Genomic DNA, 17,492 nt, shown 5'->3' with positions numbered 1-17,492 from the left:
GAGGGAGAACGGCAAAGCACAGTCACTTGGTCACATAATATAGTCCCAGCCTAAGTTGAAGAAGGCAGTTGTAGCATAGCTGCCTCTCCGTGATCCTGGACCTAGGCTCACAGAAATCAGTCTCTCACTGAGCATCCCATGGTAAAGCTGATAAATCTACTCATAGTCATTATTGGAATAAAACATCCTCCAAGTGATGACACTGGAACAGCTAGTAAAACAGCTCCCAGTTTGGACTGGACAAGCAGAGAATAACTGGAAAGAGAACAAAGATTGTTCTTTTGTCTCTATATTTGTGATGGTTATGCAGAAGGCTCACAACAGCACGCTGGGCTACAGAAGAGTAAGCATGAATATTCTGGGGGGAAAAACAAAAGGAGATTGGAAATGACTCTTGCACAAAATCTTCCAAATTTCTCAATGTATGTTGGACCCTGATGGTTCCTAAATTTTATTTGGTGCCTGTCAAGGATTCTTTGGAACATTTTGAGATCAGGTACTTTGTTGCCCATGCTTGATACATCCCATGTAGAGATGTGCATGCTGTGTAAGGTCAAGTGAATGACCTTAATTAAAACTTTAATATCAGCCACCATAATACCATTTCAGAGCCCTTGACCTGTTATCAACCAGGTGATATATGATTGGATTAAAAATGCTTATTCTTATACTTTCTCTCTTATTACAAAATTCACTTTTGATGGTTAAAAAATTGTCTGAAATAATTCTTAAATGATCTTATTTTTAATAAGATTTTTGTCACATATCAAACTTTTTCTGTAACTCTCCAAATTACTCTCTTTCTTTTATGCTTGGAAAATATGATTTTTTCACTTAATGCGTCACCTGTGTATACTCTTAAACAGTAGTTGTGTTTGTGTTTAAGCATGCCATTTAATATATGTTTCAGTTTTTCCTTCATATCTTATGTCATTAGTTCCACGTGTTCCTTACTCTTAACTTCCCACATACACTCCCCAAATTTAATATCCCTGAGTATTCCCTATTTTAAAAATCACACTAAACCTTCCCTTTTTGAATTAACCTCAATTTCAGTGTTCAGTAGGCCAGGCAAACTCACACTCACCCCTCATCACAAACGAAGGATACTTTTGCTCCAAGCTGAAAATTAAGTGGAAAGAGTACATGTCCATTAGGTAACTGGTCCAGGAAGTCAGCACATGATTTCACTAGGAATAAAAACACACACACACAGGAGTGAGATGTTCCTGTGAGGGACAAAGAAACTGATCCACAAACCAGATTACAGTATAGGCACCTGCACATTCGGGGGCTGACGGGCTCCAGTCTCCCTGGGGCGTACAATGCAGAGAAGCAGCCCCTCTGAGATCATAGCCAGGCTCACAGCTGTAGAACACTTCCTGCCCAGAAGAAAAGTTGTTCTTGTGGCTTGGGGTGTGTTTACTATGCACGACTTTTGGAGGTGGCTGACATACTAGGGAAAGAGAATCAAAGTGCTGTTAATTGTGTGAAAATAACTTTTCCTCAGTGGTAAACTGGCTAAGACAATCATAATCATAAATCTATTTGTTTTTAAAAATCTGGTAGACTAACACCCTCTCGTTTTATTGATGGCAAAATTGAACAGAGAGAGAGAGAAACAGAGACAGAGACCGAGAAAGAGAGAGAGAGAGAGAGAGAGTCTTGGGAAAAGTCATAGAACTGAGATACACTGCAGGACAGTGACTAGAACTGAGACATCTTCAGTTCATGGTTTTCCACCTAAAGTACACACCTAAGATGACACAACAAACAGTTCCCCTCCACAATTCTTCCTGTTACTGTTCACTTAGTACACAGTTGTTAGATTGATGGATTTTTAATTTATTTTTATTTTTATTGGCATCACCAATTTATATCCACCTTTTTGGCAATAAGGAATGCTTGAGCCCAAATCTCATCCAACAGATTTCCCAATCACCTATCACACTCTGCTGTGACAAACAAGATTCATACATCTCTTCTCATCTCTTTCCAGCTCCTCTCCAGTGGTCACGCCACCTGACATGGGTTGGTGGAGAAGATGTCTCCTTTCTGCACTCTACAGGGCCAGGTCCTGCTTAACCATTCACTTCATTCCAATGAGAAGATGGGAAACCATTGAATGAAGTCTTCTAAAAAACCTACAGCCCTCACAATGAGAGTGCATATTCCATACCATATGTTGTAACTGAGCCTCTGTCTCTTTATACAGTTGGTTTGAACTCAGAATCAGAATGCACTTGAACCTCCTAACTTATATAAAACTGTAGTAACATGAAAAGTCATTTCATTTTGGCTTAGATCAGGTTAGTTTCTCTCTCTGGACTTTAGCTTTCTCAAGTATAAAGTGGGGCATTGGACTAGAATAAATAACCCCCTTAAGGACTTTGTAAATACTCTGATGATGTAACACCCAATTTCAGGGCTCATCACCCCCCTGTTTTCCTTGATTAATAAGTACACTGTGATGTGATAATTTAAGTGCTATCCTGGTTAAATCTCTGTTGACTCCCAGCCTTACACTTCTGCATTCTCCTTTGACTGCTGGGGACAGAAGCCTGAAAGTACAACTGCTTATCTTCCTTGCCAGCTGGGTCCTGGTTAAGCTCTGACAATTGGAGGCAAATATACTAAATTAAAAAGTAGGAAGATGATAGAAGTCATTCTTCTTGTAAAGGAGGACCAGGAAGTGGAAACTGATGGCTCTTCCTTAGCAGCAGCAAAATTAATTCTAGCAATGCCAATGACTGCAGGCTCCAGCTACGTTCTGGCAGCAGCAGCAGCTTCTGCAGCATGAGCAGCTGGAGGAAATACCTGCTCAGTGAGTGCAGGTGCCTGTGTTCTAGTCCAGGAGGAATGGCAGCCCCCTGAGCTCTGGTAACACCGCCTTCCTCCTTTTGCTCTTCCTGCCCTTTTAACACCTTTATATTCTCTTACTTGCACTAAATCCCTCACTCCTTGAAATATCTAGAGTAGCTTTTGATTTCTCTGGCTCTGGAGTCAGGTAGGCTTGGGTTCTTGTCTTCACAGAGTTAGCATCTATTTAATCTTGGACAGTTATCTAACCTCTCTAAGACTCACTTTCTCTGTAAAACATGGAAAGAATAGTAACTATCTTATGTCTTTGTTTTAAGAATTAAGTGGGGTTTCCCTGGTGGCACAGTAGTTAAGAATCTGCCTGTCAATGCAGGGGACACAGGTTCGAGCCCTGGTCCACGAAGATCCCACATGCTGCGGAGCAAATAAGCCCATGCGCCACAACTACTGAGTCTGTGATCTACAGCCGCAAGCCACTACTACTGAACCCGTGTGCCATAACTAGTGAAGCCCGCATGCCTAGAGCCCATGCTCCACAACAAGAGAAGCCCGCGCACCGCAACAAAGAGTAGCCTCTGCTTACCGCAACTAGAGAAAGCCTGCGTGCAGCAACGAAGACCCAAAGCAGCCAAAAAATAAACAAATAAATAAATTTAATTAAAAAAAATTAAGTGAATCCATAGACTATATAGCGGCACCTAACAAGAAGAATCAGTCATTATGTATTAGCAGTTACAATACTCAAAAGAGTAACTAATAAATATTTTCTTAAAAAGATTATTTTAAATGAAAAAAAGAAAGAATTGAAAGATGATGATGTCAGTAGTGACATTCCAAGGAAATTTTATACTCTTTGCCCAGATTTATCTTTGCTTCTGAGTTTGAACACATACACATGCACACACACATACACACACACCTGCTTTATTTAATGTTTCCTCCCAAGAAAATTTACCCATCCACAGTGCTCACCACACATCCTCCCCCCAGAACCGACACTAACCTCCTGATCCTCCTACAACTCACGTCATTTGTAGGCCCCTTCAAAGCCTCAGTCAGACTCACCCCTGGAGCAGCTGGGCAACTCAGGCCTCCACTTGTTTTGGGCCTGGCATTCAACAGTGGAGGGTCCTTTCATGGCAAAGCCAGGCTGACACCTAAACCTCACCCTTTCACGTAAAGAAAATAAGCTTTTGTTCTCAGACATCCTTATTCCATTTTCAATGACTGGAGGCGTGCATTTATTAGGTGTAATGCACTGAGGGGGAGGGCCACTCCAGATGCCAACTTGATTGTCTTCACTGGTGCAATATATTGACCGTTCACCCACGAGGTCAAACAGCTTCTGCCTTCTCTCTCCAAGATTGCAGTGATAGGTCACCACTATTCCGTATTGAAAGTATTCTCTGTCGGTGCTAATGAAATCTCCATTGGCGATGGCTGGGGGTGGCCCACAAGGAATGCCTGGGAAAAGGGAAAGCAGTGAATTAAAATAACTAGTGACAGAAATCAAATGAGTCACTAAATTGTAACTATTTTTACCTTCATTATTTGCTTTTAATCTTTGCTAATGTAGATAATTTTTTATGAAGTTGTAATTTAGGTGGACATACCTAAGTAGAATTTGAGTATATCTGGGTAAACATGAGAATATTTATGAAACTGTAGACTACTGGATGTTAAACATTTTGAAAATCTAAATGATATAAATGGGAATATAAATTACTAATATTCATTAAAGTAGATACAGAAAGCTAGAATAGACCAAGAAACTTGTAAAAATAGAAGAAAACATTTCACCTATAAGTTCTATCACAGTTTCAAGTAATATATACTTCTAAATGTAATTTCAGGTGTTTCACAAGAGGTAAAGGAGAGAACTTAGCAAGCCATTTTATCAAGCCTAAGTTTGATATCATAATATTATACCCATGTAAAAGTGATCATATAGTAGTCCACCAAAAAAAGAGCTAAATACATTTAAAAATGTAGAAGTAAGACTAGTACATAGTAGGACATAGTTAGAAAAAATTGTATTGTTCTAACACTATATAACTGGAACTAAGTAACATCAACAAAAATTCCAAAACACTTAAAATTAAAAATGAAAATTCTTTAGGAAGCTTCTGCTTCCGGTAATGGTAATCTCAATAATTCAAATCAAACATCACTCCACCCATCTCACCCACAGAGAAAAACTAGAAATGCTGGGTAAAATATAAAACATATCAGAATGCATCAGGGTGCTAACAAGCTGGTTTCATAGAAGGTTAAAAGCCAGGTGAGAGCCAAGCATTTGGGCTACTTTCCCCCCTGGGAAGGTTAGTTGAACCAGGAGGGGGCATTTGATACTGAAATTAAGAATTTGGATAAGATTAGTTGCAGTTTAGACACAGTTGAAGAAAAATCAATGAATTGGAAACTAGGACAGAAAAAAATATCCAGGACACAACACAGAGAGACAAAATGTTCGTAAATAGACAAAAGAGTAACAGAGGAACCATACTTAGAAAAATGTTTAAAGCATTTATTGCCAGAAAACCTACAATATAAAAATGCTTAGAAAGAATTCTTTAGGCTGAAGGAAAATAGTGTCACATAGAACTGATAGAACTGCAATATGGAGGAAGTGTAACAAAAGAGTTAATGTGTAGATAAATATAAATAAATACCATTTTTATAAAAGCAGCAACTATACTGTCTTGTGAGATATATAATATATGTAAAAAAAACCGTAGAAAATGGCAGGAGAGCATAAATGGAGTTAAACTGCTATGGTTCTTGCATTGTTTGGGAAGTGGTAAAAAGCATTATTTATAATAAATTAGATTATATAATTATAATAGGTTATAATTATAATAAATTAAATTATAATAAATCAAGGATCTATATTGGAGTCTCTAGGATAGCATTAATATGAAAATAAAGTGCAACTAAAGTGTTCTTGAGGAGAAAAAAATAGAATAATAAAAATACTTGATTAATTTTAAAATGTGAGAAACCTATAACTAACTAACCTATAATTATAGTTAGTTTAAACTTAACTATATCAGTAACTATGTTAATCTGAAATGTCCTAAACATTCTAATTAAAAGCAAAGATTTTCAGACTGAATGAAACAACAAAATCTGAGTATATGATGTTTACAAGAGATCAATTTTATTTTATTTTATTTTTATTTATTTTTTGGATGTGCTGGGCGGCTTGTGGAATTTTAGTTCCATGACCAGGGATTGAACCCAGTTTCTCAGCAGTGAAAGCACAGAGTCCTAACCACTGGACTGCCAGGGAATTCCCAGGTAAATTTTAAATATAGGACAAAGAATGGATGAAAGTAAAAGATCTGAAATATATGTAATACAAAAACAGGAAACAAAAAAAGAAGGCTGGTGTATCTATATTGATATCATACAAAATAGATTTTAAGGCAAGAAATATTATGAAAGGTAAAGAGGGACATTTCATTATGCTAAAAGAGTCAATTAAGCAGGAAAATATAATAATTCAAAATTTTCATGCATGTAATAACATAGCTTTTAAATTATATAAAGAAAAATCTCTAGAGCGATAGGAGAAATAGACAAATCCAGTCACATTTGGTGATTGTAGTGGTTTAAATAGTGATTCCCTAAAAAGATATTCCATGTCCTAACGCATGGTACCTGTGAATGTGAACTTATTTGGAAAAAGAGTCTTTGAAGATATAATTAAGTTAAGGATCTTGAGATGAGATCATTTTGGATTAACAGAGTAGATCTTCAGTCTAAAGACTAGAGTGTTTGTAAGAGACAGAAGGGAAGGGGACACACACAGAGGAGAATGCAATGTGCAATGGCGGCAGATGTTGGAGTGATGCATCTATAAGCCAAGGAATGCCAAGGATTGCAGTGGCCACCAGGGGTAGGAGAGAGGCATAGGGCAGATTCTTTCTCCCAGGAAAAGGAACCAGCCTTGCTGACACCTTGATTTTGGACTGCTGACCTCTGAACTATGAGAGAATAAATTTCTATCGTTTAAAGCTACTAAATTTGTGGTAATTTGTTATGGCAGCCCTAGGAAAGTAACACAGGTATTTTACACATTCCCATCAATAACTGAGAGAACAAGTGGAGGAAAAAAAACACAGTAAATCATATTTTCTAAGAGACATTTATAGAAAATGACATAAAACAACTACACCTTCTTTTCAAGGGCATATATAACATTTTACCAAAACTGTCCATATTCTGGGCTATAAAACATGTTTCAAAAAGTTTCAAAGGATTAAAGCAAAAGAATGATAATGATAAAATATCTCCAAGTGTTTGAAAATTAAGTAACACACTTTAAAATAAATTCTGGATAGAAGAATATATCAAAAGGAAAATTAGACAATTTTTCTGTATAGTGATAATGAAACTATGAAGATTGTGGGAAGCAAATACAGCACTTTTGGAGAAAAATTTACAGGTTTAAATATATTTGTTAGAAAAAAAAAAAGCCAAAACAAAATTATCTAAGCTTCCATATCAAGAATTAATTAACAGAGAACACCAAATTAAGCTCAAGAAAGTATCAGAAAGGAAATAATAAATCAGAAATCAATAAAATAGAAACTAGTTATACACTACAGAAAATTAAGTTAAAAGTTGTTTTTCAAAAAATCTTAGTAAAATTTATAAACGCCTAGTAAAAGTAATCAAGAGAAAGAAATTTTTAAATGTTACCATTATCAAGAATTAAAATAGAGATATCACTACAGACCCCATACACATTAAAATATAATAAGAGGATACAATGAACAACATTATACCAATAACTTAGCAAATGTAAATGAAATACATTCCTTAAAAAGCACAACATACTAAAACTTATTAAATAAGATATTAAAAATCTTTAAAAGTATTTATAGCTATTGAAGAAATTAAATCAGTAATTAAAAACCTAACAACAAAAACTCACATCCAGATTGCTTTACTGCTGAATTATTGCAAAGATATAAAGAAAAATAATATTAATGTTACATAAATAATTCCAGAGAATAGAAAAGAATGAATATTTTCCAAAACATTTTATAAGACTAGCATAATCTTGATGCCCAAACCTGACAAGGGCATTAAAAGAAAAAAATAAGTTAGAGTTCAACATCTCTTGAGAACATAAGTGCAAATTTTCTAAACAAAATATTAAGAAACTGAACACAGCAGTACTTACAGAGGATGGTATAATGGTCAAAATAGGACTTCCATTGACTAATTTTAAAATATTAAACCAATCTTACAATACTTGAATAAAAAAAATTAGCAATCACACACACACAAACACATACACCACACACAAGATAATCATATATAACAAATCATGACCAAGATGGATTTATTCTAGTAATTCAAAGCTGGTTAGCTTTCCAAAGATCAATCAATGTAATACAAAACATCAACAAAGTAAAGGAGAAACAGATATGGCTACCTCAATAGATGCAGAGTGATAAATTAGAACCCACATTCATGATAAGTCTTTCAGCAAATTAGATAGCAAAAGGACTTTCCTTAATCTGATAAAGGATATCTGCCAAAAATTTACAGGAAATATTATGCTTTATAATGACTATGTAAAACCAATATTATCTCTTCCATTCGACATTGCACTGGAGTTTCTAGCCAATGCAATAAAATAAAAGAAATAAATAAATATACAGGAAAGGAAAGAATCTAAAAATATGATAATTATTCACAAATGACATGATTGTTTATGCAGCATACCAAAAAGAATAGGCAGATAAACTATTGAATTTAAAAGAAAATTTAGCAAAATTGTCGGATTCAAGGTCAAATGATTGCATGTTTAAGAAATAAACAATTAGAAAATAAAATTTTGAAAAAGATATCTAGGAATAAATCTAATAAATGATGTTCAAAACTTCTATAATGTAAACTGGAAAATATTAAGAGAAATTAAAGAAGGCTTCAAAAATGGAGGGATATATAATGTTCATGAATTTAAAACTCAAAAACATAAATATGCTAATGGTCCACAAATTGATCTACTGAGTCAACAGAAACCCAATACAAATTCAACCAGGATTTTTTTTTGTGTGTGTGGAAACTGACAAGCTGATTCTAAATTTTATATAGAAATGCAAAGGGCCAAGAGTTACCATGTAAATCTTGAAAGTAAATGGTTAGAGGATATGAGCCACCAGATACCAGTCTTAATATAATGCTATAGAAATGGAAACCATGTAGTAAATAAACGAAAGGAACAGAACCTCTCTGGAATGAGATTCACATATCACATCACCTGACTCATTGGCATTGTGGTATATAAGGAATGGTCTTTTAAAATAAATGTTATTAGATTAATGGTCTATCCAACAGGGAAAAAAAAACAAAAAATGAATACTTTGACCATACTCCACACCATACAAAAAATAAATTTGAGATGAATCACAGACTTAAACGTGAAAAATAAAATGATAGGCAAAGTTTTTTTTTTTTAAGTAGAACAGAGAAAGCAGTAACTAGAAAGGAAAAGACTCATGAATTAGACATTATTAAAATGTATTTCTATTACCAAGGACATCATTAAGAAACCAAAAGACAAGTTTTAGCCTGGAAGAAAATTTTTGTGTTACATTTATTGGAAAATCTGAGAATATGTAAAGAACTTCTACAGAACAATAAAGAGATACACAAACGGGTAAACATTGGGGAAAAGTTTTAAACAGGCATTCATAAGCGTATGAAAAGGTGATCAGCATCAGTCATTAGGAAAATGCAAATTAAAAACCACAGTGAGCCACCAGAACAGCTAATATTTAAACAATTGATAAATAACAAGTTTCCAAGGATGTGGAGCAGCTGGACCTTTCATATGCTTCTGGTGGAAGTGTAAATTTGTACAACCATTTTATAAAATCTTAGCAGTATCTACTAAAACTGAATATATTTATACCCAGGAATTCCACTTATAGAAATATAAACAATTTATATAGGTTTGCATGTATATAAATATGTATAGATTTGCATATATATAAATATTCACAAATTCACATAGATTTGCATATGTACCTGTAAGAAATACTGCTGATATTTAAACAGCTGAATTTACAAATTAATTAAATACAGTATAGCAATAGAAAAGATACAATTAATCCTACATGCAACAACATGGATGAGTCTCCTAAGTAAACACTGAGCAGAAGCTGGACACAGGAATACACACTTTTTTGTTTCTTTAATATAAAATTTAAGAAGAGGCAGACCTAATCTTTGGTGATAGAGGACAGAATAATAGTTACTTTGGGAAGATAATAACTGAGAAAGGGCAAGATGGGGAGTCTGAGGTGCTGATAATGTTCTATATCTTATCTGAGTGCTATTTACATGGGTGCGTTCACTTTGTAAAAATTCAATGAACTGAATGATTAAGATTGTGCACTTTAATATATGTTAAACTTCAATAAAAAGTCTACACAACGTGAAAAAATTGTTGGGAAAAAAAGACCATCTAACAAAGTAAATTCCAGGCCACAAGGCTTTATTGATGAATTCTTTCAAATATCTAAAAAAGAATTAATTCCAATCTCACCTAAACCCTTACAGGGAAACAGATATATGGAACACTACCAGCTGGCTTTATGAGGCTATCATAAATCTGACACTAAAATCAGATAAAAACATTACAAGAAAGAAAATTACAGTCTAATCTCTCTAAAAAATATTAAGAATGGAGTAATAAAAGTGTTCTAAAATTAGTGGTGCTGGTTACACAGGTATGAATATACCAAAAATCATTGAACTGTATACTTTAAAAGGGTAATTTTATGGTATATGAATTAGATCTCAAACAAAAGCATATTAAACAACAAAAAAATTATAAAATATTATGACCAAGCTGATTTATTTCAAGAATGTAAAATTGGAATTTGAATCAGTTTGTCTTTCAAAATTTCTTAGCAATGAAGAGCATAAGGGAACTTCCTTAATCTGAAAATGCGTATCTACAAAATAAACCTACAACACATACCAGATTAATGGTGAAATATTTGATTGAATCTTTCCCTTTGAGATGAGGAACAAAACAAGGATGCCTTCTAGCCCCCAATGTGAAATGTTACACTGGTGGTCTACCTAGTGAAAGAAAGAAAGAGAGGAAGGAAGGAAAGGAGGAAGGGAGGGAGGGAGGGAGAGAGGGAAGGAGGGAGGAAGGAATGAAGAGAGAGTTCCCTGGTGGTCCAATGGTTAGGACTCAGTGCTTTCACTGCCATGGGCCCAGGTTCAATCCCTCGTTGGGGAACTAAGATCCCAGAAATCATGTAGCGTGGAAAAAACAAAAAACAAACAAACAAAAGAAAACAGAAAGAAAGATAGAAGGAGGAAGGAAGGGATAGAGAAAGAAAAGAAAGAAGCAGGAGTAAGAGGAGGAAGAAGAAGGGAGACAGAAAGTTTGTAGTTATCTACTGTTTTTGTACAATGTCATCAAGGCTAAATTGGAATTAGTTTTCCCAGACTTACTTTGCCTGTATTAGGGTTAGAGTTTGAGAAATTGGCATGAAATGCAAGGTAGAAATGAAGCAACAGCAGTTCCACTCTGAAGGTCATCCTTGGTTAGAGGTGGCAAGGGGACAGATGCACCAGACAAATGGACAGGTTCCCATTTGTTCTTGCTCTCCTTATTTCTGCATCCAGCTCTCCTTAACTGCTGTTCCTGCTTACCTACAGTGATTCCAACCCAGTCTCAGATGCTTCACTGTGAGCTTACAGAAGCAGTAGTCATGAAGAGCAAAAAACTTTTATAGATTTCTAACACCAGCCGTCTTCCCAGTTCTACCCCAGCAGTCAGATGTGCTTAGCTTCCAGAAAGCCCCAACTCCAAGACAGCTGGTTAGTGATTTTTCTGATCTTTTTAGAGCAGCTCCTCATGCAACTGGATAAAGTTTAGTTCCATAATAAATCTCTTATTTCATAATACCAATAGTAGTTCTGCTTCCATATTTGGACCAAAATTTATCCCAGAGTAACAGAAGAGTCTGGGATTGGTTCTTTGATACGATTGGATTTAAAGGAATTAACGTTGCCCATGAAAAAGGGCGCACAAGTAGTTTATGGAATGTAGAGAAAGAAGATCACCTCAGTTAACACCCACAGACATCTACAATCAATCGAAGCAAGGTTTTGGGTGACCAAGTGGTTGCTGTCCTAGAACATTTTAAGGAAGGCAAATAATGAGGTTGGTTGCGTACTTCTAAGTGCACCAGAGAACTTAAGAGAAAGAAAATTTTGAGTACAAAGCTTTAAATTCCTGTTCAAGGTCTGGATCTGGAAGCTTCTACATCTGCCCAAAAAGAAACACTTGTATCCTGTAGGCACAGGGCCAAGATTCCTAAAAAACAAACACACCACCTAATCCTGTGGCTGAACTGCAATGCAAATTGAATTCACAATTTCAGAGTCTCTTACGCTAAAGTTTGGGCATTGATTAGAAAAAGGAAGACTCTGAAAATTGAGATGGAGATATATGGGAAAATTCTAATGAAACAGAATACCTTGAACCTGGAAATTCTGCTGAGAGAGGACCTTCAAGATGGCAGAGAAGTAAGACGTGGAGAACACCTTCCTCTGCACAAATACATCAAAAATACATTTACATGTGGAACCACTCCTACAGAACACCTACTGAACGCTGGCAGAAGACCTCATACTTCCCAAAAGGCAAGAAAATCCCCACACCTGGGTAGGGCAAAAGAAAAAAGAAAAAACAGAGAAAAAACAATAGGGACAGGACCTGTACTTCTGGGAAGGAGCTGTGAAGAAGGAAAAGTTTCCACACACTAGGAAGCCCCCTCACTGGTGGAGATGGGAGGTGGGCATGGGGGAAGCTTCAGAGCCACGGAAGACAGTGCAGCAAAAGCAGTGTAGAGGGCAAAGTGGAGAGATTTCCGCACAGAGGATCAGTGCTGACCAGCACTCACCAGCCTGAGAGGCTTGTCTGCTCACCCGCCGGGGTGGGTGGGGGCTGGGAGCTGAGGCTCGGGCTTTGGATGTCAGATCCCAGGGAGAGGACTGGGGTTGGCTGCATGAACACAGCCTGAAGTGGGCCAGTGTGCCACAGCTAGCCAGGAGGGAGTGCGGAAAAATGTCTAGACCAGCCTAAGGGGCAAGAGACCATTGTTTCAGGGTACACAAGGAGAGGGGATTCCTTCCCTGTCTGCCCACAGAAGGCAGAACACCGCCTAAACAAGCTCCAGAGCCAGGCGTGAGCCATGGCTGTCAGCTCAGACCCCAGAGACGGGCATGAAATGCTAACACTGCTGCTGCAGCCACCAAGAATCCTGTATGCAAGCACAGGTCACTATCCACACCCCACTGGGAGCCTGTGCAACACACCACTGCCAGGGTCCTGTGATCCAGAGACAACTTCCCCAGGAGAACACACAGTGTGCCTCAGGCTGTTGCAACACCACGCTGGCCTCTGCGGCCACAGGCTCGCTATGCATTCCAATTATAACTACCGTACCTCTCCCTCCCCCCTCCAGCCTCAGTGAGCCAGTGCCCCCTAATCGGCTTCCAGTTAAACCTTGTCCGGTCTGGGTGGGAACAGAGGTCTGAGGGCAACCTACACGTAGAGGTAAGGCCAAAACCAAAACTGAACCTCAGGAGCTGTGTGAACAAAGAAGAGAAAGGGAAATCGCTCCGTGCAGCCTCAGGAGCAGTGGATGAAAACCCCACAATCAACTTGAGGTACCTGCATCTGTGGAATAACTGAATGGACAATGAATCATCCCAAAATTGAGGCGCTGGACTTTGGGAGCAACTGTAGACTTGGGGTTTGCTGTCTGCGACTGATTTGTTTCTGATTTTTATGTTTATCTTAGTATAGTTTTTAGCACTTGTTATAATTGGTGGATTTGTTTATTGGTTTCGCTGCTCTCTTCTTTTTATTATTATTATTTTTTATTTTAATAATTTTTTTTTCTTAAATTGTTTTTTCTTTCTTTTTTTCTCCCTTTTCTTCTGAGCCATGTGGCTGACAGGGTCTTGGTGCTCGGGCCTGGCATCAGGCCTGAGCGCCCGAGGTTGAAGAGACAAGTTCAGGACATTAGACAACCAGAGATGTCCCACCCCACATAATATCAATTGGCGAGAGCTCTCACACAGATCTCCATCTCAATAATAAGACGCAACACCACCAAACATCCAGCAAGCTCCAGTGCTAGATGCCCCATGCCAATCAACTAGCAAGACAGGAATACAACCCCACCCATTAGCAGAGAGACTGTCTAAATTCATACTAAGTTCGCAGATACCCCAAAACACACCACAGGACGTGGCCCTGCCCATGGGAAAGACAAGATCCAGTCCCCCCCACCAGAACACAGGCACCAGTCCCCTCCACCAAAAAGCCTACACAAGCAACTGCACCAACCTCACCCACTGGGGGCAGACACCAAAAACAATGGGGACTACGAACCTGCAGCCTGCAAAAAGGAGACCCCAAACACAGTAACTTAAACAAAGTGAGAAGACAGAGAAATATGCAGCAGATGAAGGCACAAGGTAAAAACTCACCAGACTAAACAAATGAAGAGGAAATAGGCAGTCTACCTGAAAAAGAATTGAGAGTAACGATAGTAAAGATGATCCAAAACCTTGGACATAGAATGGAGAAAATACAAGAAACATCTAACAAGAACCTAGAAGAACTAAAGAGCAAACAAACAATGATGAACAACACAGTAAATGAAATTAAAAATTCTCAAGAAGGAATCAGTAGCAGAATAACTGAGGCAGAAGAACGGATAAGTGACCTGGAAGATAAAATAGTGGAAATAACTACCACAGAGAAGAATAAAGAAAACAAAATGAAAAGAATAGAGGACAGTTTCAGAGGCCTCTGGGACAACATTAAACACACCAACATTCGAATTAGTGGTCCCAGAAGAAGAAGAGAAAAAGAAAGGGACTGAGAATAAATTTGAAGATATTATAGTGGAAAACTTCCCTAACATGGGAAAGGAAATAGTCAATCAAGTATAGGAAGCACAGAAAGCCCCATACAGGATAAATCCAATGTGAAACATGACAACGCACATATTAATCAAACTATAAAAAATTAAATACAAAGAAAAAATATTAAAAGCAGCAAAGGAAAAGCAACAAATAACATAGAAGGGAATTTCCATAAGATAAACAGCTGATCTTTCAGCAGAAAGACAGAAGGGAGTGGCAGGACATATTTAAAGTGATGAAAGGGAAAAATCTACAACTGAGATTACTCTACCCAGCAAGGATCTCATTCAGATTTGAGGAGAAATTAAAACCTTTACAGACAAGCAAAAGCTAACAGATTTCAGCACCACCAAACCAGCTTTACAACAAATGCTAACAGAATTTCTCTAGGCAGGAGACACAAAAGAAGGAAAAGACCTACAATAACAAACCCCCCCAAAATTAAGAAAATGGTAATAGGAACATACATATCTATAATCACCTTAAATGTAAATAGATTAAATGCTTCAACCAAAAGACATACACTGGCTGATGGATACAAAAACAAGACCCATATGTATGCTGCCTACAAGAGACCCACTTCAGACCTAGGGAAACACACAGATTGAAAGTGAGGGGATGGAAAAAGATATTCCATGCAAATGGAAATCAAAAGAAAGCTGGAGAAGCAATTCTCATATCAGACAAAATACACTTTAAATTAAGACTCTTAAAAGAGACAAAGAAGGACACCACATAATGATCCAGGGATCAATCCAAGAGGAAGATATAACAATTGTAAATATTTATGCACCCAACAAAGGAGCACCTTAATACATAACACAAATGCTAACAGCCATAAAAGGGGAAATTGACAGTAACACAATCATGGTAGGGGACTTTAACACCCCACTTTCACTAATGGACAGATCATCCAAAATGAAAATAAATAAAGAAACATAAGCTTTAAATGATACATTAAACAAGATGGACTTAATTGATATTTATAGGACATTCCATCCAAAAACAACAGAATACACATTTTTCTCAAGTGCTCATGGAACATTCTCCAGGATAGATCATATCTTGGATCACAAATCAAGCCTTGGTAAATTTAAGAAAATTGAAATCATATCAAGTATCTTTTCCGACCACAACGCTATGAGACTAGATATCAATTACAGGAAAAGATCTGTAAAATATACAAACACATGGAGGCTAAACAATACACTAATTAATAACCAAGTGATCACTGAAGAAATCAAAGAGGAAATCAAAAAATACCTAGAAACAAATGACAAAGGAGACACGACGACCCAAAACCTATGGGATGCAGTAAAAGCAGATCTAAGAGGGAAGTTTACAGCAATACAATCCTACCTTAAGAAACAGGAAACATCTCAAATAAACAACCTAACCTTGCATCTAAAGCAATTAGAGAAAGAAGAACAAAAAACCCCCAAAGTTAGCAGAAGGAAAGAAATCATAAAGATCAGATCAGAAATAAATGAAAAAGGAATGAAGGAAACAATAGCAAAGATCAATAAAACTAAAAGCTGGTTCTTTGAGAAGATAAACAAAATAAACCATTAGCCAGACTCATCAAGTAAAAAAGGGAGAAGACTCAAATCAATAGAATTAGAAATGAAAAAGGAGAAGTAACAACTGACACTGCAGAAATACAAAGGATCACTAAAGATTACTTCAAGCAACTCTATGCCAATAAAATGGAAAAACTAGAAGAAATGGACAAATTCTTAGAAAAGCACAACCTTCGGAGACTGAACCAGGAAGAAATAGAAGATACAAGCAGACCAATCACAAGTACTTAAATTGAGACTGTGATTAAAAATCTTCCAACAAACAAAAGCCCAGGACCAGATGGCTTCACAGGCGAATTCTATCAAACATTTAGAGAAGAGCTAACACCTATCCTTCTCAAACTCTTCAAAAACATAGCAGAGGGAGGAACAATCCCAAACTTATTCTATGAGGCCACCATCACCCTGATACCAAAACCAGACAAAGATGTCACAAAGAAAGAAATCTACAGGCCAATATCACTGATGAGCATAGATGCAAAAATCCTCAAGAAAATACTAGCAAACAGAATCCAACAGCACATTAAAAGGATCATACACCATGATCAAGTGGGATTTATCCCAGGAATGCAAGGATTCTTCAATACACACAAAACAATCAACATGATACACCATGTTAACAAACTGAAGGATAAAAACCATGTGATCATCTCAAGAGATGCAGAAAAAGCTTTCAACAAAATTCAACACACATTTATGATAAAAACCCTCCAGAAAGTAGGCATAGAGGGAAGTTACCTCAACATAATAAAGGCCATATATGACAAACCAATAGCCAGCATTGTTTTCAATGGTGAAAAACTGAAACCATTCCCTCTAAGATCAGGAACAAGACAAAGTTGCCCACTCTCACCACTATTATTCAACATAGTTTTGGAAGCTTTAGCCACAGCAATCAGAGAAGGAAAAGAGATAAAAGGAATCCAAATTGGAAAAGAAGAGGTAAAATGGTCACTGTTTGCAGATGACATAATACTATACATAGAGAATCCTAAAGATGCTACCAGAAAACTACTAGAGCTAATCAATGAATTTGGTAAAGTAGCAGGATACAAAATTAATGCACAGAAATCTCTGGCATTCCTATACACTAGTAATGAA

General features: G+C 36.9%; 1 protein-coding gene across 1 annotated transcript in view; it reads right to left on the bottom strand.

Annotated features, from left to right (window-relative positions):
- Positions 1–17,492, bottom strand: part of LOC308629602 (complement component receptor 1-like protein) — a gene marked incomplete at both ends in the record, with an annotated part of 31,914 nt that overhangs the window by 242 nt on the left and 14,180 nt on the right. Inside the window, 3 exons of the mRNA XM_081257632.1 lie at positions 1,088–1,190; positions 1,280–1,456; positions 3,886–4,284. Of these exons, the coding sequence (XP_081113758.1) occupies positions 1,088–1,190; positions 1,280–1,456; positions 3,886–4,284 (679 nt within the window). The remainder of the gene's footprint in view (positions 1–1,087; positions 1,191–1,279; positions 1,457–3,885; positions 4,285–17,492) is intronic.

The sequence above is a fragment of the Mesoplodon bidens genome (genome assembly GCF_964165515.1).
Source record: "Mesoplodon bidens genome assembly, chromosome: 2".
Classification (NCBI taxonomy): domain Eukaryota; kingdom Metazoa; phylum Chordata; class Mammalia; order Artiodactyla; family Ziphiidae; genus Mesoplodon; species Mesoplodon bidens.
This window is presented reverse-complemented; position numbering and strand designations above follow the sequence as displayed.